The sequence below is a fragment of the Cetorhinus maximus genome, chromosome 13 (assembly GCF_964194155.1).
Source record: "Cetorhinus maximus chromosome 13, sCetMax3.hap1.1, whole genome shotgun sequence".
Lineage (NCBI taxonomy): Eukaryota > Metazoa > Chordata > Chondrichthyes > Lamniformes > Cetorhinidae > Cetorhinus > Cetorhinus maximus.
In genome coordinates, this window is record NC_135891.1 from 99,382,417 (window position 1) to 99,407,249 (window position 24,833).

The 24,833-nt window shown below is 39.5% G+C and overlaps 1 protein-coding gene across 1 annotated transcript in view; it reads right to left on the reverse strand.

The window, feature by feature from the left end:
• Positions 1-1,276: 1,276 nt before the first annotated feature.
• The window catches only part of LOC144688877 (methyl-CpG-binding domain protein 3-like), a 29,938-nt gene continuing 6,381 nt past the window's right edge, over positions 1,277-24,833 (reverse strand). Inside the window, 7 exon segments of the mRNA XM_078555879.1 lie at positions 1,277-1,894; positions 5,177-5,311; positions 12,734-12,911; positions 18,381-18,471; positions 19,091-19,228; positions 21,279-21,438; positions 22,225-22,323. Of these exon segments, the coding sequence (XP_078412005.1) occupies positions 5,182-5,311; positions 12,734-12,911; positions 18,381-18,471; positions 19,091-19,228; positions 21,279-21,438; positions 22,225-22,323 (796 nt within the window). The 3' untranslated portion in view covers positions 1,277-1,894; positions 5,177-5,181.

The window sequence follows — 24,833 nt, forward strand, 5'->3', positions numbered from 1 at the left end:
CAAATTCTGTAGACTAAATTTCACAGGTTTAATTTGCACAACTGGTAAGTTGATAGACAGAAAGGAGTATGACAGTTTAAGATTATTTCAAGTTTTGGATCTGCATTAATATTCTCGCAGTAATAGTGGTGGTGACCCTTCTATTAAGTTGTCCAAACATTTTAAATTCATTCAGGAATGTGCCTGTATTGTCAGCTGTGGCTTAGGTTGTGGGCTCAAGCTCCACTCCAGAGACCCAAGCACAAAATCTAGGCTGACTCTTTAGGACTGCGCACTTAGGAGTGCTGTACTGTCAGAGGTGTATCTTTCAGATCAGTTGTTAAACCAAGGCTTCTTATATCTCAGGTGGACGTAATAAATCCTTGGCATTACTTTGAAGAGTAGCAAGGGAAGTTTCCCCCAGTGTTCCAACTAACATTTATCTTTCAATCAAAAAATTATCTGGTCATGATCGCTTTGCTGTTTGTGGGACCTTGCTATGCACATACTGGCTGCCATGTTTCCGACTTGACTAAAACGTGATTACATTTGAGAAGTATTTCATTGGTTGTAAAGTGCTTTGGGACAACGTGAAGTTGTGAAAGGCACTTTATAAATACAAGTCTTTTTTACTAATTATAGGCAAACTAGGGGTGCAACAACAGAACACCCTTGTGATCTGATCTGGATATCATATCTTTCACATGCACTCTCATCCCATTTGCCCAAGATCTACTGGAACACTTTGTGAAGTAAAATGAGATACAAATTGTTAAGCTATTTTCATTTAGAGAAAAGTGAGTAACAGATATCCAATCTGACCTTGATTTAAACAAACTGCAGAACTCAGTGAGAACAAACTTCTAAAAACTGGCTATTCTGGCTTCAATATATCTTCAATACATGACCCAATAACAAATATACCCTTTGTCTCAGTGGCTCTTCAAACCTCAGTTTTTAAGATGGGACCAGGTTCTCATTAGCAACTTTCCATACAAATTCAAGAGATGCAACATCTGCCTATTTATCACCTCCCATACCATTGCGTAATCCCAAAATGCTCTGTCATGTGAGACAACAGTTTACTTATAATTTCTCTTGTATGAACATTTCAAACATAACCTCGCAAATCTTTTCCATTAAAAGAAATCCCAAAACATGACAATTCTTTTATGGGTCTTTTGTTATGGTGGGGTTGCAGCTGAATCCAAAACTGGTGAGAGAAGTACTGTAAATTAATCTAATCTCACGAGGTAGCTCAGTTCGCATCCAAAATATTACCAATTCAAATAGAAAATATTTAGCAAATCGATTTTATTGACAAGCTATTTGAGCTTTTATGGTTTGGTTCCACTACACATAATGTACACTTACTGAAGGCGGGAAAGAATTGGAAACATGCATTATAAAACACTTTCAAAACAGTTTTCCACAGAACATGCACGAATGCAGTTTGCCTCATTACAGGATTAAGAATGCAATGTTCTAGAAACGTAACTTACAAAACTAGAAATATTGGATTTATTCGTTAGTGCTCTTATCACCAAAGATGTATGTATGCTTATTTCACGATTAAACCACAAACAAAGAATACACCTACCAATAGACAACTTGCACATATCAAATTTTACAGTATTTTACATAGCTTTAAAAAACGTGAGCATATAAAAACAAACTTCAAGTTTAAAAATGATTACTGGCAATGGTCTACATGCCCATCACAATGACTGTTTCCATCTGACAAAAAGCACTTTTATTTTTAAACTGGAAAAGTAGTTCTTCAAACATATTATAAACCAGTTTGGATGTAGAAATTCCAAATGATACAATTATTCAGTGATTCTCATCCTTACGAATATTTTCACTCATCTTTATGTTCACGCCTCCCTGAAAAATATTGGATTCTAATAACCTCCTGCCAAGAAAACAAATGAAAATTCATATTGCAGAAAAAAATTGAGCATTACATATTGCTGTAGACAAACATCAAGCTTCTCTACTAATTCATTCAACACCTTCCTTTATTTATGCCAGTTGAGAGTTGACATATCTTTGTAACCCGGCACAAGTGTGGCTTTGCCAAACAATTTCATCTGACTAATCTAGATTCTGACTCAGGTTCCAGATGTCAAAAGAACAGTTATGTTCCAATGCATTTCTTGAGTGAGAGCATATTATACTAAAAATGTATAGAGTGAGCAGTTGACAACAAGCATTTCAAACTACTGAGCCAGAAAGTTTGTAAAGTCCAAGAAATGGACTCCCCAAAGACACACAAGCTAAGATGTGATAGAAAACTGAACCATAGTCAGAAAACACTCAGGTCAGATATAGGATAAAGCTCCTCACCAGCCTCCTAAATATAAAAGACAGGCCACTATAAGGAGCGAAACAGCCATAATTTATGACCCCCGCAAATCATCTTTTTCTCCCTCCAAGTAACTCGATCCAATATAAACATTGTGGTACAGGATGGTGTGATGTTATTTTTTGGAGCTTGAAACTGCCAATATACACTGCATTAGCAGATTAAAAAGTTGCTCAAGTAAACTTGAGATATCCAAACTCATTTCACTTTGAACATTTAGCTGTTAAAAAAAAGTGAGCCAGATTCACTTCCAGGGTCAGAAGATGAAAACTGTGGTTTAGATTACTAGCAAAAATTTCCTGGCCCAAGCATTTATATCAATTAGGAATAGATACACAGAACTAATTTTTTAATGTCAGATGTATCAGAGTGAGACTTGTGGTATTAATTTCTACAAGTTAGCAATATGGCAGTATTCTAGAAACTGTAAGGCTGCCTGGGCTAACAAATGCCGAATTACTTGAAGCCCAATTTAACAGCTTAAAAAAAAAAATCCATACGAAGGCAAAAAAAATTTACCCAAACTGAGTTACAATTTTGAAAAAAAATGAACTTGTAGTGATGAGTCCAAATGGCCACATGAAAGTTGGGATTTTGGAGCTTGACTAAGCTAGGGTAGTGTCCTAGGCCCAACCATTTTCAGCTGCTTCAATGTGGGGATGTTCGCTGATGATTGCACAATGCTCAGCACCATTCGTAACTCCTCAGATATTGGAGCAGTCCATGTCCAAGGGCAGAAAGACTGGACAATATCCAATCTTGGGTTGACAAGTGGCAAGTAACTTTCGCTCCACACTAGTGCTGAGCAATGACAATCTCCAACAAGAGAGAATCTAACCACTGCCCCTTGACATTCAAATGGCATTACCATCACAGAATCTCCCACTATCAACATCCCGGGAGTTACTATTGACCAGAAACTGAACTGGACTAGCCACATAAATACTGTGGCTACAAGAGCAGGTCAGAGGCTAGGAATTGTATGATGAGTAACTCACGTCCTGACTCCCCAAAACCTGTCCACCATCTACAATGCACAAGTCAGCAGTGTGATGGATGGATGAATGCAGCTCCAACAACACTCAAGCAACTTGACATCATCCAGGATAAAGCAGCCTACATCATTGGCACCCCTTCCACAAACATTCACTCCACCATTGACAAACAGTGGCAGCGGTGTGTACCATCTACAAAATGCACTGAATAAATTCACCAAGGCTCCTCAGGTAGCACCTTCCAAACCCATGACCACTACCACCTGAAGGACAAGGGCAGCAGATATATGGGAACACCACCACCTGGAAGTTCTGCTCCAAGCCACTCACCATCCTGACTTGGAAATATATTGTTGTTCCTTCACTGTCACTGAGTCAAAATCCTGGAACTCCCTCCCTATCAGCACTGTGATGTACCTACATCACGGGGACTGCAGTGGTTCAAGAAGGCAGCTCGCAACCACCTTCTCAAGGGCAATTAGGGATGTGCAATAAATGCCAGCAATGCCCACATCCCGTAAATGAATAAAAGAAAAATCACCTGGACATATTACCTGATGGTGAAGCAATGTTAACTGCCCTAAACCTTTCCTTCATGGTGGTACATGGATTTGAAACAAGTCAAACCGACAAAAGGGTGATTGCTAGAGTCCCTCTCTAAGCTTCTGGGCAGGGCATGTGTATAAAGCTGAAGGTGCTTTTAGTAGCATTTAAATGTGTCAGAGCTCCTCGACTTGACTGCCCTTTTCCATTAAACCCTCTCTGCTGAAGATCTTGCTGCGGTCCCAGAAGAGGTGCAAAAAAAAAAAGAGAAGCAAACTGGCAGACAGAGTAGCTGGACCACAGACAATGGCTCTGTGTTGACATACAGCCTATTGCTAGAGGTTTGATGCAAGGGTATGCTCCATCCCAAGTGTAGGGACTTTGGGAACTATGACATTCAACTGTAGAATGGTCAAAAAGACTTACATTTATGCATACAATGCTTTTCAATGAAGCATTTTTGAAGTGTAGTCACTTGTAACATAGGTCAAGGTTTTGAAAACAAAAAATGTTCTTTAATCAAGCAAGTGGTCTTACACTCCTCACATTTCTGACTGGAGCATTCTGAACACTTCTGATCCAAATCCTCTTCAGGTTCAGTGCTAGCTGATGTTTACTCTCTCCCTTGTATCACAGCACCAGAAACAGAGTGTGTCTTCTTTGATAGTACTACAACAGGGGAGGACTTAAATCATGTTCTGCACTGGTATTGAACAGGTCAGATTAAAAGGTCAATTTTCCTTGAGCTTCCGCTTTTTAACAAATTATCCTGACTGATTCTATAGTGCCAATAAACAGCCAAAAAAATCTGTGACATGCAGCCATTCAAGCCTTTCATTTGGCTTGAAGTCAACATGGTGTTATTTGGCACTCCGCAGCTGAATCTGTGGCTCATTTGCCAACTGAAACAGATGTTCAGCAAGAAAATAGAGGGTTTTAAAAAACCCCACACTAATCAATCTTATTAATTCAGGAACAAAACTACAAACTGAAAATCTACCCAAAAATGAGAGGTTGTAAGTGTAAATATTAGATTCACCAAGAAATTTACTCCTGGGTGAAGGAACTTGTATGCAGGTTGGCACTAGTCAATTTCAGTACCTACTGATACCAAGTGTTATCACTTGGGGCCATCAGCCACTAGGGTCACTTTCCCAACCAACTTGGTTCAACTCTAGTAAAGAGTGAAAATAACATGTTTGGGGTGTATTTTGTTGGTGGAAACTCAGTACAACATATAAAGTTCACAGGAACTGGACAAATGCCAAGATTCTCTTCATATTCAAGATACCTTGGCTATACATCCTCTTCTTTGTCTTGTGCTATATCTGACTCCTTTCCAGATTCTTCAGCATGTGCTAGCATATCAGCCATCAGCGCCTCCTCCAACTTCTTCCGCACCTGTTGTACAAGTTCTTCTTGCTTCCTGCAATAAATACATGTGCACACTTTAAATAGTGGTACGTTCAGCTACTTCTTTAAGGCTGATCAAATAACTTATCTTACACAGCAGACAGATCTCAAATGATGTACCAGTATCTATTTCTGGATCATGGACTTAGAATGTGGATCATGCAAGAATTTTAAAGGCATAGAGAGGCAACACAGATCCATTGGCCACCTTTTAACTAATATCTCTTTCACTTTTGCCTCACGAATCATCGCTCATTTCCACACCTCCACAATCATCTGAAGAAGAGTCATACGGACTCAAAAGGTTAACTCTGTCTTTCTCTCCACAGATGCTGTTAGACCTGTTGAGTTTTTCCAGCATTTTTGGTTTTGTTTCAGATTTCCAGCATCCACAGTATTTTGTTTTTATCTCTTATTTCCACTCTGCCCAGTCAATTGTCCCTCACTGAAATGATAAATGACTGACAGCAATGAGCAAACAGGCAGAAGCAAAAGAGCTCTGTGGGTAGGGCAAAAACTTCTATTAATTGCAGATGGCCATAGGCCAATAGATAAGAAGCTTGCAGAGTGTGTTTTCTGACAGACAATGTCTTAATTTGCAACGGAGACAAGTCAACATACAGTGGGCTTGCAACTGTTTGAATCAATGCCAATAAGGATGCAAAAGTAGCTTATTGCTGTGGATCCATGCTATTTTTTGCTTTGAACAAAAGCAACCCCCAGCTAACTAATACAAATTAGTAAGTTTCCCCTATATCGGAAATGGCTTTAACTGTTTTTTTTTCCCACTCTGTCAATATAAAAACAACCCATCTTCGAAGAACTGACTAAAGTAGGCCTAGATTTTCATGGGTCAGTCTCGGTAATCTCTAGGCAGCTAGTCCCCAGTGAGGTGACACCTGCTTGAGATAAATGGACCTTGAAATTAACTCTGAACTCCCTACAGTACAATAGTAAGCCCACACTAGTGTGATTCCCCAGGAGGGGAAGGGAAAATTTTCTTCACTTTTCCATTTGATTTTAGTTCAATGAAGTATTGTCACTAATTAAATTATAGGTAGGAGGGTTTAGATGGTAACAGGAGCAACAGTAGGTAATTTTACTGTGGATACATGGAAAGCAAAATTCACACACCCACTAAATTTAAAAATTCCCAAATATTACTTGGACACCAGAAGTTTGAATTTAAATACATAAAAAGTTAACTGATCACTTATAAGGTACAATTTAGAGACATTAAATATAATTTAGGATTGAATTCAGCGTGTTTGTAAGCATTTTTTCAATGATGTTTGATATAGGTAAATGGGAGATCGTGATTGGGCATGACACTGAAAACAGTGTCAGACAAGATTGGAATGCAGGTTATGTGTAACCTCTAACAGAAGAAATGGGAGGAATAAATTGCTTGCAGGGATTGGTATCTATTGCGGGGAAAAAGGCACAGAAATAAAAGGAAAAATACACGTTAACAATCCATTTGCCCCTTACCAATGCACCTACATCCCCCGACTGTCCAAGAGAGAACATGATGGTAATTACTGGTCTGAGCTGAATAGATTAAAACCTGGGATCATCTAATCTGCATGGTCTAGCATTGGACTGAGTGTCTTCACTCTCTGGGACTTGTAGTGGGTAGATCGGACTTTAGTCAACAATCTGGAAGGGTGAATCATATTTACTTTATGGACCCTGTCTGTCTTTCATGTCACTGTGATTTGCATCACTAGATTACTGCCAGATGAAGGTAAAAATCTACTCCAATGGTTAATTAATTGTGTGTTCTATGTGGAAGCACTTTTCAACACAAAGAAAAAGCAAACAATATACACGTGTACATCACCTAGCAGGCTGACTAATCTTGCGACACCAATAAACATCCAAAATACAGACTTGCATTTATGAAGTGCCTTTCACAACCTCAGGCCATCTCAAAGTGCTTTTCAGCTAATGTAGTACTCTGAAGTACATGAAATATAGTCAACGCTGTAACGCAAGAAACACAGCAGCCAATTTACACACAGAAAAGCTCCCCCAAGCTGCAATATTAGAACTATGGGATAATCTACTTTTAGTGGTATTAATTGAGGGATAAACTTTGGCTAGGCACTAGGGATAACTCCTGTGTCCTTCTTCCCGAGTGTGTACAGGGCTTCATTTGATGTCTTATCCAAAAGATGGCACCCCTGACAGTGTAACACTCCCTCATGAAGTCTGCCTTTCATCTCATGAGAAAGATTTCTGAGACTGTAGAGGGCAAAAAGTAGAGAGAAAAATTTACATCCTGTATATTACTTATCATGCAAACCTTACAAGATTCATGTATTTAGAAGCAGGAAAAGTTTTCTATGCAAAAAAACAGAATTTTACTGTACCCTTTTGAATAACCAGAACTATACAACTTTTACCATCCAGATTATAAACAGCTCACATTTGAGAATTATCCACTGTCAATTTCAGGTTTGACAAATGAAGGTGGAAGTGACAATACAGTCTAGAGGATAAAACAATTGATATGAGCTAGTTATAGAATAGGAATTGATTCTGATAAAAAAAAGTGGATAGGTTACCTGTGAGCATGTACTCGGAGGTGTTGAAAAAAGTCGGAAGATGTGGCTTATGCTCTTGCCACAATATAAAAAAAGTGCGTAATTATGTAAAGTGTACTAGCAACTGGAAAATAGCCAATCTAACATTCTTGTCCAATAAAGGAGAGAAAGATAAGCCAAGAAACTATAGCCCAGTTAATCTGGTCGGTGTGGACATACTCTGAAGCCATAATTCAAGTTCAAATTTGTCAGAAATTAGTTAGAAGTGCAAGTTAATGTAAATTGAGTTTAAGGACAGTATAACATGATTAGACAGATAAAGGGATTGCAGATGCGGTGCATTTGGGCTGTCAGATGGCGGTTGACAAGGTACCTCATAAGAGGATTGTTTAAAAAATTCAGGCATATGATACAGGAGGAAATGTAGCACCCTTAGCAGAAAGTTTAGACAGTAAACAAAGAGCGAGATAAACTTGATGTTGCTCATTCAGGAAGTCATGTACCCCAAGGGCTAATTTTGTTCTCTGTATAAATAGATGATATAAACTTGGTTATAAGGAACACAAAGACTAATGACAAAATGTAAGAGACTTGACCAATGAAGGATTGTAAGAGATTTCAAGATAATTGGCTTGCATCATGGGTAAATAGATACCAAATACAATTTAATGTGGAGGAAAATGCATGAGCATACACTCAATGGAAAAATGCTGAATGTTATGGATGAACAGATAACCATGCATTCAAATACTAAATCCTTAGAAAGTACAAGTGATAAGGGTCATTTAAGTTAAAATTGTCACCAAGAATTCAAGTAGGGTGTTATGAAAAATGTCTTTACAAAGTGGGTTATTGCCACATGGAGTGATTGAGACCATTGCTTCCTTTACGTGAAAATTGGATTCATTTTTCAAATTTTTTCACAGGATGCGAGCATCGCTGGGTAGGTCAGCATTTCTTGCCCTCAAGGAGGTTGTGGTGAGTCACCTTCTTGAACCACTGCAATCCACGTGGTGTAGGTACACCCACAGTTCTGTTAGAAAGTGAGTTCCAGGATTTTGAACCAACAAAAGTGAAGGAATGGCATATAGTTCCAACTCAGAATGGTGTGGGGTTTGGAGGATAACTTACAGATGATGGTGTTCCCATGCACCAGCTGCCCTCGTCCTTCTTGGTGGTAAAGGTTGTGGCTTTGGAAGGTGCTGTCAAAGAAACCTTGGTGAGTTGCCGCAGTGCATCTTGTCTATGGTACACACTGTTGCCACTATGCATCGGAAGTGGGAGTCAATGTTTAAGGTGATGGATGGGATGCCAATCAAACTGCTTTGTCCTAGATGGTGTTGAGTTTCTTAATTTTTGTTGGAGCTGCACTCACCCAGGCAAATTCCATCACATTTTCGACTAGTGCCTTGTAGATGGTGGACTGGACTTTAGTGAGTTACTTGCCACAGAATTCCTAGCCTCTGACCTGCTCTTGCAGCCACAGTATTTACATGGCTGAGCCAATTCAGTCAATTCAGGTTCTGATCAATTGTAACCCCCGCCAGGATGTTGATAGTGGGGTATCAAGCAATGGTAAATATTGGAAGCAGAGAAAGGTACAAGGCTATGGAGAGCAAATACTGCAGTGAGATTAATTTGGGATCGCACTAACAGAACCTGCAAAGATACAAAGGGTGGAACGTTCCCAAAATAGTGCCATGCACAGCAGGAGAGGTGGGCAATGTGTCGGGAACCCATTGGTTTTATCAACAGGTTTTGCTATGGCTCTTTAGCTCAGCCACGACGTTAGCATCCTGCTTCTGGGTTCCTGACCAGAGTGAAGGTGCGATAACGACTCGCACTTTGTCCAAGGAAGGATCTCTAGGTAAAGGGACCCAGATGGGATTAGAATAGCTGCATTCTACATTGCTTCCTGAAGTTTCAGCAACCACAGATTTGGAAATGTGGCTTAGGAAGGTCCTGCTACTGCATGAGGGACTGAAGTGAAGTACTATTTCCTGCGGACTTGGAAGAGGTTAACCTCTGAAACCAAGCAAGTGTGGATGCAAGAGGTGAGGAAGTAAGCGGCAAGAGTGTGGTTCCTTGAGCCTGAATGCAGTGCTCCTAGAGGACCAAGGACCTCAGAAGGACAGGAAAAGTAAGTGGCATAACACTTTCAGGTGCCAACCCCATACTCCTTCCCCAGCATAGCACTCCTTAGACCGATACACCTTACATCTCCATCTGAACAGCCACTCAGTCACCCTAATCTTGACAGCTCAACATCCATGCTTCAGTCATCTCCACAAATGTTGCCATTGCATCCTCTTCATACAATCCATTTCTCACTGAGAACTCTCCACTTTTTCTCCTTGCAGGAGAAGAACTCAAATCCAGGGAAAGGCAGAGAACTGGGAGATAGCTTTCCTGCTGGCCACTGGCAAAGCAAACACACTGGGTGAAGGTGGTCTTGCTCCAGGAGGCTTAAGGCAGCAATAATCTGCTATAAAAGTCTAAGTCACATGAGGCACTGGTTCTCAGACATGTTGAGAAAGCTGATCCTCCACACAGATACTATATTGGGGGTATCCCCTCCTTCAAGCTGGATCTCAGACCTATGAAGTGGCACGAGGAGAAAGCTGCTGTTACAGCTCCTGGTGGTGTTTCTGCTCCTTTTCTTCCTCCTCAGGAGTTCAAGGCAGCGTTTCATAAGCTGCTCCAATGTTGCAGTGAAAGCTGACAGCAGGGAAAATCAGATCAAAGTGAGTCCAATATAGGTGCAATGGCTTCCAATAAGTTGGAAATCATCCACAAAGCCGAGAAAACTTGCTCTCTGAATAAGTGCTGCAAGCATAAGCCTTCCACGTAGGCAGCCCCCCCAGCTATGCAGGCTTACATGCCCGTCAGTTTCATTGTTCAATGGTTCTCATCTTATTAACCCTAGAAACTTTTGCAGCTCAGGAAACCCATTTGCTGGTTGTTTAAGACAGAACCCTGGGTTAAATTCACAATTAACTGGCGATGAGTATTGAAATTACTTAGCCGACAGCTCCACAGGAGTTTCCCACTGGCCTCCAATTTGCTGTGGTTAAACCCAAAAGTGGAAGGGATCATAAAAATATAAAAACAAAAAACTGCGGATGCTGGAAATCCAAAACAAAAACAGAAACAGAAATACCTGGAAAAACTCAGCAGGTCTGGCAGCATCGGTGGAGAAGAGCACAGTTGACGTTTCGAGTCTTCATGACCCTTCAACAGAACTTAGTTCTGTTGAAGGGTCATGAGGACTCAAAACGTCAACTGTGGAAGGGATTATGTTGGGTTCCCCACCCAATACCACTTTTTGGAGCTTTAACACCCCGCCCTTACCCTACTTGTCCCTCCCTTGGTAGTTAAAATCCTGCCCAAAGTGTCAAATGAACCCCCTTCTGTGTTGTAAAGTTCTATGGCTCATTTAGAAATGGAACTAATTTCAACTGACCTTATAAACGCCGAAGCATATCTATTATAAATTACTTTATAAATCAAACTTGTTCCTGATCCAAATCAGACCCTCTAGTCATAGAATCACAATATAGCTTGACAATAACAGTGGTGTTTAACAGGAATTGGTATGTTCATTTCCCAGTCACTGCAGGATAGTCAAAAAACTGCCACCTAAGTAAACCAGGATTCAAGAACTAATGGATCTTAAAACTCTGCTGCACAAGAGAGAGACTATCAAACTCAATTCCTTGGGAAAACTATTTATGATTTGCGTAAAAGAAAATGACAAGATGTGGTGACTGGGTAGTGCACCAATTGGTCTTCTGTCATACAAGGACACAGAAATTGCACCATTATGCCAGTTTATTTTGACTTGAAGCTAAAATGAAATTGACTATCTATTCATTGCTAACACCCTCATCAAAAAAAAATCACAGCACCTGTGGAGAAAGAAAGGTACTTTTGTGACACATGAAGATATGTAATATTCAAAGAAAGATCATTCTACAAGGTAGGTAATCTTTCTTTATCAGCAAAAGCATATCAAAGTTGTACCACTTGTTGTACTGAGAAAGGAGGGGGTAGGAGATACAAAAGACATAGCAAAGCTCCTATTGAAGAATTATACAACTACACAACTGCACTTCCAAAAGTATTGCTGTGTTGTACAATTAAACCTGGAAATTTTGGTTGGTGTGAGCAAGGCCAATGAATCAGCTGTGGAATGGGTAGAGAAATCTTCAGTCTCCCCTACAACGCAAAGGCTGCATAAAATGGACAATCATTCATTGTGTGCCTAGGGTCCTAGAATCACAGGTATTACAAGTCAGTATGTGACAAACATGACTAAATGACAAGCTTGCATTTAATCACTTCGGCAAGCCAAACCAACATTAAGTGTCAATACATGCATGAAACAGGTTATACTCCAGTGATTCAAACAGAAAAGTACAAAAAACTGAGATAACAGAAGCACAAATCCAAACATAATAATTTGATTTATAAACCAATGTCACATTCTGAAGATACTCTCGTGTATGAAGGAACATCATGAAATAGGACTAACCAATTTAGACCACCAATGCAAAAATATTTCCCATTTGCTGCTATTATATTGGATGCCCTATGGAAACTAATCAATGCGTCTATCACTAAAGGTTTGATGTCCTACTCTGATAATCTTCATCTTCCAATAAGCAGGAAGCCATAATGCCGTCAGGTTTAAATGTATGGGACTCCAACTGAAAGATTAAATCTCAATGGGCAATCCTGTCTTTGCTTACTGCCAGAACAAAACATTCAAGAAAAATAATTTCCAAAGTTACAGTAAACATTCAAAAATAACTACAATTCAGTATTTATGATTTAATAGAATAACTCAAGTAACACTTAAAGAGCAAGACAATTAGTGTTCCTACCTAATGTCCTCATCGGTGACCATGAAAGCTTTGCAGAGAGGTTGAGAGGTATTCAGCCATACACCAGGATTCTTTTCTACTGCTGCAGAGAGCTGTCCAGTAATAGGATTAGAACTAGTATGTAAAGCACTCGCTATAGCAGACAACAAAGTTTCATCTGTGCATCCTGGCCCCACACCTGCAAAAGAAAATATGCAAACTTCAATTATTCTCAGTTTTCTCATGACCAGACTTTAAAAAAATTATTCTTAAATCCTTTGTCACCTGCCTAAGTAACTGATATCCCAGTTCAGATAACTTCAAAGAAAGCGTTATGGAAGCAAAAATGCCAGTCTCTTTAGATGACCAAAGTTAAGCTGTGAATAGCTTATGTCATGCCAGTACAGGCATGAAGGTATTACAATTTAAAAAATACTATTCCTTTTAAAATGGACCCTGATAAACTGTAAGATAGCAGCCAAGGGGGTCACCTGACTTTTGCAATTTCAAATTGGATTATGGGTGGGGCATCCCTTGAATGGATGTGCCTAAACAACACTCATCTGTGGAATTTCACACCTGCTATTATCAAGGCTTACTCCAAAACACAAAGACGATAAACTTTCACACACTCTGACTCCAGGTCCACCATGTAACAAAGGAGGGCTATCGAGACTGAAGTGCTTCTGACCACTATTGTATGTCAATGGTTTTTGACCATGTGACTGAAACTCCTACTTCACCATGAAAGACCATCATTTGCTTTCCATCACTTATCAATGGCCATTCATGATTGAAAACTGCCCTCTTGATTTTGGAGTCCTTTTATCCAAAAACAGAGACTGCAGTCTGCAGACCACCAAAAACACAGTTGCAAAGAAATGACTGTGTCATCTTGCCTTTTCAAGACCTGTGAGGCTTAAAGTCTTTCCACCTGTTTCGAATAGTTTTGAGTTCGCCTGTAAGAAATTGGTTCTCTGGTTACAACAGGCCTCAGGGACCTGTCTATTGAACAGTCTTTACTTTGAAGGAACCCTTCAGTTAATCCAGGTTTGACCCCAGCCATCTGAATTTACCTGAACTTCAATTCCAGAGTGGGAAAAGCTCCCTCCTTCACCGGACTCTGGAAGACACTTGAACTGCTAATTATTCTGTTTGGCTTTAATATCTGTAGAAGTGCACTACTGTCTTTAATCGTATTTTTGAGCGTGCACTGCACGATCGACATAGTGATAGGCCTGTCCAGAGTGAGTGAGAGAGAGAATAAATAATACGCCTTGTTTAAATCCATGAAAGTCTGCTGCTGGCGACTTTTAAATTGACCACACACTAACAGGGATATTAGTTAGAGAACAAAAACAGAATTACCTGGAAAAACTCAGCAGGTCTGGCAGCATCAGTGGAGAAGAAAACAGTTGACGTTTCGAGTCCTCATGACCCTTCGGCAGAACTGAAGTATAGTTAGGAGAGAGGTGAAATATAAGCTGGTCTAAGGTGGGGGGCGGGGGGAGAGAGAAGTTGAGGGTGGGGTGGTTGTAGGGACAAGCAAGCAGTGATAGGAGCAGATAATCAAAAGATGTCACAGACAAAAGGATCAAAGAGGTGTTGAAGGTGGTGATATTATCTAAGAAAAATGCTAATTAAGAATGGATAGCAGGATACTCAAGGTACAGCTCTAGTGGGGGTGGGGTGGAAAGACTAACAAAGTATTAGTTGTAGATTTAAAAATAATGGAAATAGGTGGGAAAAGAAAAATCTATATAAATTATTGGAAAAAAAAAGGGGGGAGGGGGAAGAAACGGGGTGGGGATGGGGAGTTTAAGATCTAAAGTTGTTGAATTCAATATTCAGCCCGGAAGGCTGTAAAGTGCCTAGTCGGAAGATGAGGAACAGCACCTCATCTTCCGACTAGGCACTTTACAGCCTTCCGGGCTGAATATTGAATTCAACAACTTTAGATCTTAAACTCCCCCTCCCCGCATCCCCACCCTGTTTCTTCCCCCTCCCCTTTTTTTAATCAATAATTTACATAGATTCTTCTTTTCCCACCTATTTCCATTATTTTTAAATCTACAACTAATACTTTGTTAGTCTTTCCACCCCACCCCCACTAGAGCTGTACCTTGAGTATCCTGCCATCCATTCTTAATTAGCACTTTTCTTAGATAATATCACCACCTTCAACACCTCTTTGATCCTTTTGTCTGTGACATCTTTTGATTATCTGCTCCTATCACTGCTTGCTTATCCCTACAATCCCTACAACCACCCCACCCTCAACTTCTCTCTCCCCCCCGCCCCCCACCTTAGACCAGCTTATATTTCACCTCTCTCCTAACTATACTTCAGTTCTGCCGAAGTGTCATGAGGACTCGAAACGTCAACTGTTTTCTTCTCCACCGATGCTGCCAGACCTGCTGAGTTTTTCCAGGTAATTCTGTTTTTGTTTTGGATTTCCAGCATCCGCAGTAGCTTTTAGCTTTTTGTTTTTATATTAGTTAGAGAAACAATTGTTGGCATGTATGGAGTACAATGCCCCCTGGATCAGTGGAGTCCTTTCCAGTCCTAATCTGAATAAATGACCTGAATTCATTAAAAAAAATGTAGTACTGGTTGTAAACAAGGGGGCAGTGAGTGTAATGAAGGAGGTAAGAAATTACAGAAGCATTTGACAATATGTTACGGTGGGCATATAACTATGGTGAACGGAATTCAACATAGATAAATGCAAGTTCATACAAATAGAAGGGAAAAAATGGAGGGCAGGGTCGCATTTAATCAATGGTGTCAAACTGGCTAGAGGAGAGATCAAGAAAATGGGAGTGGTAACAGTCTCAACTCTGACTTGGAGAATAGCACCTAACAAAGCAAAACAGAATCATAGAATGATACAGCAAGAAGGACACCATTCAGCCAATTGTGCCGGTCCTGGTTCTTGCAGAGTTACATCATCGGATTAAAACTTATGTTTAAAGAGTGCGTTTAATGTAGCAAAAATCCCAAGACATTTAACAAACGTGTAGTAAAAAAAAATTCTGAACCAAATAAGGGAGTGATTAAAAGATTGGTGAAAGAAGAGAATTTTAAGGAAGGTCTTAAAAAAACAAGTTAGAGGAGATTTAGGAAGCAAATTTCAGAGTATGTGGCCTAGACAGCAAAGGGCAAGGCTGCAAACAGCAGAGTAGAGATTGGAGGATGCACAAAACCCAGAGTTTAAGTAGTGAGGGGAAGTTAGAGCTGGAGAAGGTTAGTGATAGGGCATGATGAGCCCATGTATGGATTTAAACAGGAAGATGAAAAATCTAAATCTGAGGCATTGCAGGGACCAACAGCCAATGTAGACGGGGTGATGGGCAGCAGGACTTTGTTCATGATGGGAAACGGACATCAGAGATTTGAATGAACTTAGAGGGTGAAAAATGAGAGGTCAGCCAAGCCAGTCTATGTTACAGACTAAGAATTAAGCAGCCTTTGTAATGGAGATACAGGTTCAGAAGTGGGGACATTCAAGTTACTGATATAAGAACATGAAGAGAATTCATTGCTGGAGATGCTAATCGATAGGTAGCAGTGAAACCCAAGAGAAGGCAGACTTGAATGGGCTGGAGTGAAAGTGTTGCAGGAGGATGACGACTGAGTCAAAAGCTGTAGAGAGATTGAGGAAGACAAAATGCACTATTGTCAGAGTTCACTGATTGCCATTTTTGACTTTGGTTCAAGCTTGTTCATTGCTGTGGCAATGGTGGAAGCCTAACTGGAAAGATTCAAAGGCAGCTGTGAGAAAGACTGGTATGGATGTGGCAGTGAGTGGCAGCTGTGTCACCGTCGCTAGCACTCGGATCAGAGCTAGAAGTTTGTGGATTCAAGTCCTACTCCAAGACCTTAGCACGAAAATCAAGGCTGACACACTCAGTGCAGTACTGAGAGAGTGCTGCACTGTCGGAGGTGCTGTCTTCGAATGAGGTGTTAAACTGAGGCCATCTATGCCCATATGACGGGTGCAAAGATCCAATGATACTATTTCAAAGTGGAGCGAAGACTTATCTCTAGTTGATATTTATCCCTCAATCAATATCATGAAAAAAATCAGCTGGCTTGTTTCACATTGCTGTTTGTAGGAGCTTTTTTAAAATTTATTCACGGGATGTGGGCTTCGCTGGCTGGGCCATCATTTATTGCCCACCCCTAGTAGCCCTTGAGAAGGTGGTGGTGACCTGCCTTCTTGAACCGCTACAGTCCATGTAGTGTAAGTATACCCACAGCACTGTTAGGGAGGGTGTTCCAGGATTTTGACCCAACGACAGTGAAGAAACAGCAATATATTTCCAAGTCAGGATGGCAAGTAACTTGGAGGGGAACTTCCAGGTTGTGGTGTTCCCATCTATCTGCTGCTCTTGTCCTTCTAGGTGGTAGTGGTCATGGGTTTGGAAAGTGCTGTCTAAGAAGCCTTGGTGAATTCCAGCAGTGCATCTTGTAGATGGTACACACTGCTGCTACTACTGTGTGTCGGTGGTGGAGGGTGAATGTTTGTGGATGTGGTGCCAATCAAGTGGGCTGCTTTGTCCTGGACAGTTTCAAGCTTCTTGTGTGTGCAAATTGGCTGCCATGTTTCCTACAGTGACAGCACTTCCAAAAGTGCTTCATTAGCTGTAAAGTGCTTTGAGACATGTGGTGGTTGTGAAAGGCGCCATATAAATACAATCTAATAATACATTTAAGGAATAAAATCAGAAAATGCTGGAAATGCTCAGCAGGCCTTGGAGCATCAGTGGAGAGAGAAGCAAAGAGAATGTTTCAGTTTCATGATCCTTCGCTAGAATTGATGAGTATTTCCAGCATTTTCTCCATTTAATTCAGATTTCCAGCATCAGCAGCATTTTGCTCTTGTAATATATTTAAGGACTTTGGCGGAAAAGGAAGTTGGAGATGCAACACTAGTGATTTGAGGAAGGGGGTAATGATGGTTTAGAGAGACAACGGTACCAAAGGTAGTGAACAATTAATCAGTGAAGTTTAAAGCCATCAAGCTCCGGTCAAACCACACCATATTCATTTCTGCTCACTGAAGCATAGGGGAATACAAATACAGAAAAGCTGCAAATATTCCCAGCACTTTCCCAGCTCTAGGTTCAACCTGCTTGTTTGTTTCAGAATGACACTTTACTTGTTTGCCCAACTGCTTTAATAACTGGATGTGGGGGTAGAGGGAGGAGGAAGGTCAAGGGTCAGCAAATTATCAGGTGTTAAACTTCTCATTAGTGGGTCAGGTCATGCAGGAGTTCTGTGAATTTTGCCGTCGTTGGGTAGGAGGGGGGAAAATATATCTGCAGGGGCTATCTGTGCTGCAAGCAGCATTTCTAATTGGGCTTAGCTGCAATGGATTTTGGAGAGTAAAGCAAGCTCTTAAGCACAGGAGAGGGTGGGAACAGAAAGTCTTGCTTTGAAAATTGGTGAGAAGCTGCTGGAAGGCTGAAATCCAGCTGTAATTGCACAAATTTCTAAACTTAGAACACTATTCAATTTTAGCATACAAAACCCAAAAGCATAAGGGTACAACCATCTGAAAATAATTTAAGTCAAACTGTGAATTAATTCCACAAAATTTTCAAAAATTTCCTTCCCAATGCCAAATAAGAAAGTTGGCAATATTTCTAAAATTTGTGTTCACCTTGTAGGCCTTTAGGTAGATCCATAGTCTTGATGATTTCTTCTGCAATATCAAAGGCATTCAATCCAGTCAGCTTCTTTTCCCAGAATAACTAAAAAAAAAATGTTGGGGAGAAAAGAGTAAATATGTTAAAGTGTAAACTGGAAAAAAGACAAGTTTTGTTAATTTTCTACAGATAACTTTTTTAAAGAAGCATTTGAATTGAAAACAGTAGGAACTCAAAAGCCATTTAATTTTAGCTGAGTTTTGAATAGAAATTGCAGACAAATTAAAAATAGAAAGCATTTAAAAACGTGAGCTCCCCCAATGGCTTGCTTAGTCAGCAAATGCATAGCATGTGACAATACTAAACCATATAGGTCATTACTATCCAACATGCCCGCTGAAAAGCATATGCGTGCAGAGGTTGGCTGAGGGCAGAATTAAGCTCAGAAGCAATGTCCTGCTTGGACAAATAAGCTGCTAATACACTCTAGATATACAGAGAGAACCCTCATATTGGCAAGCCGCCAGAATGTTGCCGATGCCATTGAAACAGTACCTCTGCAAGCATCAGTACCTTCAGGAAGGAGGGGTGGGAGGGGCAAAGAGGGGGAGAAACAAATATTGATAACATTAATTACATATTTATAAAATTGAAAAAAATAAAAAGTTGCTGTAATAGTGTAGAAAATTTGCAGTGGTCTACAAGTGTGACATTAATCAGTTACCTGCCGTGGCTGTTCTACAGCTTTCTGTGGATCCATTTTTACTTTGTTGTTGGGGTGGTTGGTCACTTTAGTAACTGGCTGTTTGAAAATTGAAGCAGTCTGTCTAACAGGTAGTGAAGTGTTCAGATCTGGTTTGCCCTGTAAAAATCAATCAATTCATGAGTATGGATAATACACCCCACCTGCAACTAGCACAAATTTTAAACATTTTAGACTATATGATACTGAACAAATTCATCAGAATCTAGAGACTAATTTTACATTTTAAATGATCTAACAGATCAAATGTACAAAATTAAAAACTTGAGATATTATAATGCACAGTCTAAAGTGTTATAAAATGATTATGGTATATTCCATCTATTGTATTCAAGTTACTAAGTTACCAAACAATTCAGCACATATGGGGGGGGAGGGGGGAGGAAGAGGATTCAACAGCTTTACTTTTTCTACAGAGATAATGATTTCTTGTTGAGTGCCCTAGAATTCAATGATGTAGAGAAAGATCCAATAATCTACCAATGCCCTCATGATTTCAGTGGGGTCTTAATTCAGTTTACCTATTTTTTTAATTGATACGACCGTTCTGCTCTGCATGTGTTTATATGTACAATTCACCCACCCATTCCACTCACTTCCTCCCCAAGTCCCCTCCGCTGAAAAGTATGCATGGGCAGACAGGATCATGCACAATATGACAACTGCCACCTTCAAGTACCTCCTGACAGTCATCACCATCACATCGGAGAAACGGTCACAGCTTGAGAGATGGGGAGGAAAATGAAAAAAAGAGTGGCCATCCTTTCCCAAGACGATGGCCTCGAGGTGAAGACAGAATGCTCCCTGGTCAGCTCTGATGCCTCCATTCCTTAATCTTTGTGAGCTGTCTGTACTTTGAGTGGTGTCTTGCAGCAATATCAACTGGAATATTGTGTTACACAGATCACGCAAAATGTTCTATAAATTTGCATCAAATATTGAATATTACACAATAGCTGAAATGTTTTAACTATCCAAGGGAAGGGCAAAAAAACTTGCAAACCCAAACCATTCAATATTACATATGTTATGTAAAATATGCTGTGCTACACTCAACTCTTCTTGTAACATTTCCTTTCCTATCAACCCATCACCCAAGTATTGGGACCCATGTTGCCATTGTAATCATTGAGCACCAATCTGAAATGGACACCATGTCCTTGTCACCCATTGAGGGCAGCATATAATCAAAGTGTTAAAGTTAGCAGGCTCAATGTCAAAAGCCCCTCCACTCTAAATGTAACCATTACTTTTACAGGAGAAAATTGTACAGTTGGGTTTTGACTAAAATATACTTTTTGAAGTACGCCCTCAACAATATGGAGCTTCTCAACTACTTTTAATAATGGGTTATCTTATGCTGCCAGATAACACTTTCTAATGCTGAGCCCAACTAATTATTTCAGGACCACAAATTAAATTTCTTTTGGAATTCAAACATTTAAGTGACAGCTAAAGTATCCAAATAGGCAATTAGTAACAGAAAATAAGGGCGAGCAAGAGATTATCCTTGCTGGCCTGATGCTGAAATAAATGGGCCATTTTGGTTGAAGGAAAGTAAATTCACCCCAGGACAGAATGAGCACTAAGATGAAACTGAAATCATTATCTTATGTAAAAGTAATTGCATGCTGATATTCTAGTCTCCCCAAGCATTTCCACCAGTGACAACAGATTACACACGATTGAAGATATCCGATTTTTTTTTTTTAAAAAGTGGTAAGTTGCCAATCTTAACCATACCAAGCAAGGGATGGCCAGGAGCTTCACTATAAAAGATGAAGCAAAAATATTCCATGGCTCAGCCTATTCTCAGACACCTGGAAGCATCTGGTTGTACATTCAGCTTCAGTAGAAGCCTGGAAGCAGGTTTCCAAGGCTTTCATTGGCATACGAAGCTCAAATAAGTGAAAACACTCAGGTTTATAGAGCAATTTCACCTACTCTGTTCTGGTGAGCGTGCAAAACATGACTTGAGCATGGACAGATATAAGGGGGCAGAGTCGATTTTGTTTCCAATCTTAAGATATATAAAAGCCAATTGATTTGATAAAAATCAGTATCAGGGATTAAGATAAGGGCACACGGATCATTCTTCAAATCATTGTGAAATGCAATAAACTGGTGAAAATGTCGAAATCTCAAATACCTTGACCTGGTTGGCAGAGTCGAAGCGCAGCCTCTGTCTGTTCTTGTTCAGTTTGCTGATCAGCATTTTCCCTGTTCGGAAATCAAAACTGCTCAGATCCATCGAGTTGCCCAGGTACCGTGCAAGCTGTGGCTTGCTTCTGAACTTCTTTCCACTTGGGCTAGAGTAATACAAACAAAAATAGAAGGTGTTTCTTACTGCATTATGCAAAACATTGCAACAATTGTTTTCTTTAAAAAACTTACACTTTCTAAGCAACTAAAACCTACCAATTAACATGGCATATAAGTGCAGGAAGTTTAGACATGCTACCGAAACCATCATTCTACACAGTCACAGATATGATAATCTAGCGCGAAAACCACTTGCTCATCAAAAGGCATTGTTATGATCATATTTTTATTTACTTTTCAGTTTTAAGTTAGGGGATTAGTCATGACAATCCAAGAAACCATGTAGAATCCACACTACTGGGCACCACTAACAATTAACCTTATGGCATGGCACAGTAGCACATTTTGGATACTCAACTTTCCATATAACTAGATGCAGGTCACAGCCATGCAAAATAATGACAGGAGCTTCACCAAAGGGAAGGGAAGAGGGGAAAAAAGTGCCGTTTTTCAGACTATTCTCAAAAACCTCCAAGCAGCTGGTTATACAGCAGCATTACCAGAGGTCTGGATGCAAAATACCACATAATTTTCTCAGCCAGGAAAGGTGAACTGTGCAGGGAGATTTCAAGGGGAAAAAATAATAAAGCTGAAAAATCAAGGAAATTAAATTTGTAACAACATTTACACAGTCCCAGAAACTCTAGAACTTCTACAGTGTTAGTCGTTTGGACCCATGATCCCCACATACCAATCTCCTGATCTCAATCATGCTAGAGAAGGAGAAGGTGTCACACGCTTCCCCATGGGGAAGAAAAAGGACTCTCACGCACCTCCTAGTGGACAGCTCAAGAGCTACATTGGCAGAGGCCTGGTAGCAGATCACCTGCCTCTCTTCTTGGCCAGGGAATGGTGCGTGATGGACAGGCAACCTAAACAAGAGGGGAAAAACACAATTTAAAAGAGGGGATGGAAATGGAACATAATTAAGCATTTTGAATTCTTCCCACCCATCACCTTCACGGAGATAACTGCAGAACTTCAGAATGATAGCACTTTAGACAGCAAGGGATTGGTCTAATAGCAATTTAAATAATAAACATTTATATTTGAATTATGCTTCTTCTGGAAATATTACTTTCAACCATCAGGCTAAGTGTATTTAAGATCTGTACTGATCATAGTTCCATTAAGGAGCATTTGGGCTTCCTACTCACCAAGAATTTCAAATCTCAAAATGATATCTACGTATGCATAACAGAGAGGCATAGCTTTAAATTTTCAACCATACACTATCACTGTATCATCACATCACAGCGAGACTCTCAATGCTGAACATTGTTTACTGATGACCTAACAAAATGGGGGAGAAACCTTCTAATGCAATGAAGTTATAACTGATATTGTACAGCCATTCTTATTTTTAATTTAAAAAAAATCTAGTTTTCAATTTCACACAAAGAGCTTTCGCAATTTGCAAACAACACAGATACAAGGTCTTGAAGTTTTAACAGCAGTGGAATTGGACTGCATTAGAAGGAGGTCTTGTAGTTTGGTAGCACTACAAAAGAGAAATCTAGAATTTGGCTGAAATATAGGTATAGTAGCACGGTGGAGAGAGACAATCTCCTTAGAGATAATGAAGTGGCTCTTGGAAAATAGTTCTTTCAGACAGTTCATAAACACCTCAATATATATAAATTGCATACATAAAAAAACCCAAGTACATAGCATTTTATTATGTTAAAGGTGCCATAAAAATGCAAATTGTGTCAATAATTGGCTCACAAAATATTCAAAAAAATTATAACTTGCTATTTCTGTGCACACACCCTGGGAAGAATGAACAACTTTTGAGAGATCATAGTTTCGTACAATCCCCTCTTTCCCCGCCCCACCCCTTTTGGGAGAATATAAATGAAGGCGTGCAGACACAAAACAATCTTAGTGTAATCATTATTGCAAAATGTAATTTTAGTGTCTTACATTAGAAACTTAAATATTTAAAGTACACAAAGAAAAATGCGATCTAGAAGATTTTTCAAAATCAGCTTGACCTGACAGAGCCACGTGGAAAATGTACCATGAAAACAACAGAAACTGACATACCACAAAAAAGAACAAACTGAACCAGAATTTAAACGTGTTCCTACTTTATAAATACAAAATTTGAGCCAAGTATGATGCCAGAATATAATACAGGACATGTGTACCAACACACCATTTCAAATGTATGGATTTTAATTTTTAAAAGGAATGTTTATAATTATCACACTTATTTTTGCCAATTACACTTTAAACAAGGCAGAAGTAAATAACCAAAAATGCAATGATCTTTTGGCATCATAGACTAACCACACCAAATGGCATAGTTGGTCTCTGCCACACAACCACTATCAGGAAAAATGTGCTAATTCTGCATTATTGGAGGGAAAAACGGAATAAACTACAAATTTTGTCCACTGAACATTAGTGCTACATTTAGGTTAGTTCAGCAAATTTCAATAAGGTATAGCAGGGTTTACACAAGGAGACTTGAGGAGAGAAGATAGGAATCACTTCCCCACCAGAAAAAGGATAATCTGAATTATACTGGACAAAGAAAAAAGATTTTTAAACATCATTTTTTAAAAACTTACTGTACTTCTAATTAGATCTTTGGACTATGTAGTTTGAATGGTACCAGTAAGTATTTGGAATACTGATGGAGGCAGATCATCTCACTCTTCAATATCTAATAAAGGTCATTTAGTTCAGTTAGTAGCATTTATCTCAGAGTCAGAGGGTTTAATTTTCAATCCACTGCATATAATCTATAACCATATTAATATTAAGCGAATGGTGACTTGTCAATTGCGCCATTCTTCAGATTAGATTTGTCATTAAAACTTAGCAATATCTGCCTGTTTAGGTGGATGTACCATTACATCTTTTCTTTGGGAGGAGAAAGCTCTCCTGTGCCCGATTGGCATTCATTCTTCAACCAAAATTATCAAAACATTCATTTCATTGTGGTTGAAGGATTTTACTGTGCACAAATTGGCTGCTCTCATCAATTGGCAAAAAAAAAAGTGACTGCACTTCAAAAGCAATTAATTGTAAAAATAAGTTAAGATGTTCCTCCACAAGATGAATCTCTAGTCAAGTTAACAAAAAAAATTTTGTTAATGGATAATTCCCATATTGCGTCGGATAAGCTTGTTCCAACAGTAATATAGTAAATACAGAACATGTCACATAAGGAAGCACTTAAGTTATTAGTGGGCAAGATGGTCTTGGGATATGATTAACAAAGCAATTATATCCAATTTAACAGCATAATGCTGTCCATTGGGTAGTATCAAGTGAAATTTTTCATAAGATCATAAGAAATAGAAGGTGGCCATTCAGCCCATCGAGTCTGCTCTGCCATTCAATAAGATCATGGGTGATCTGACCATGA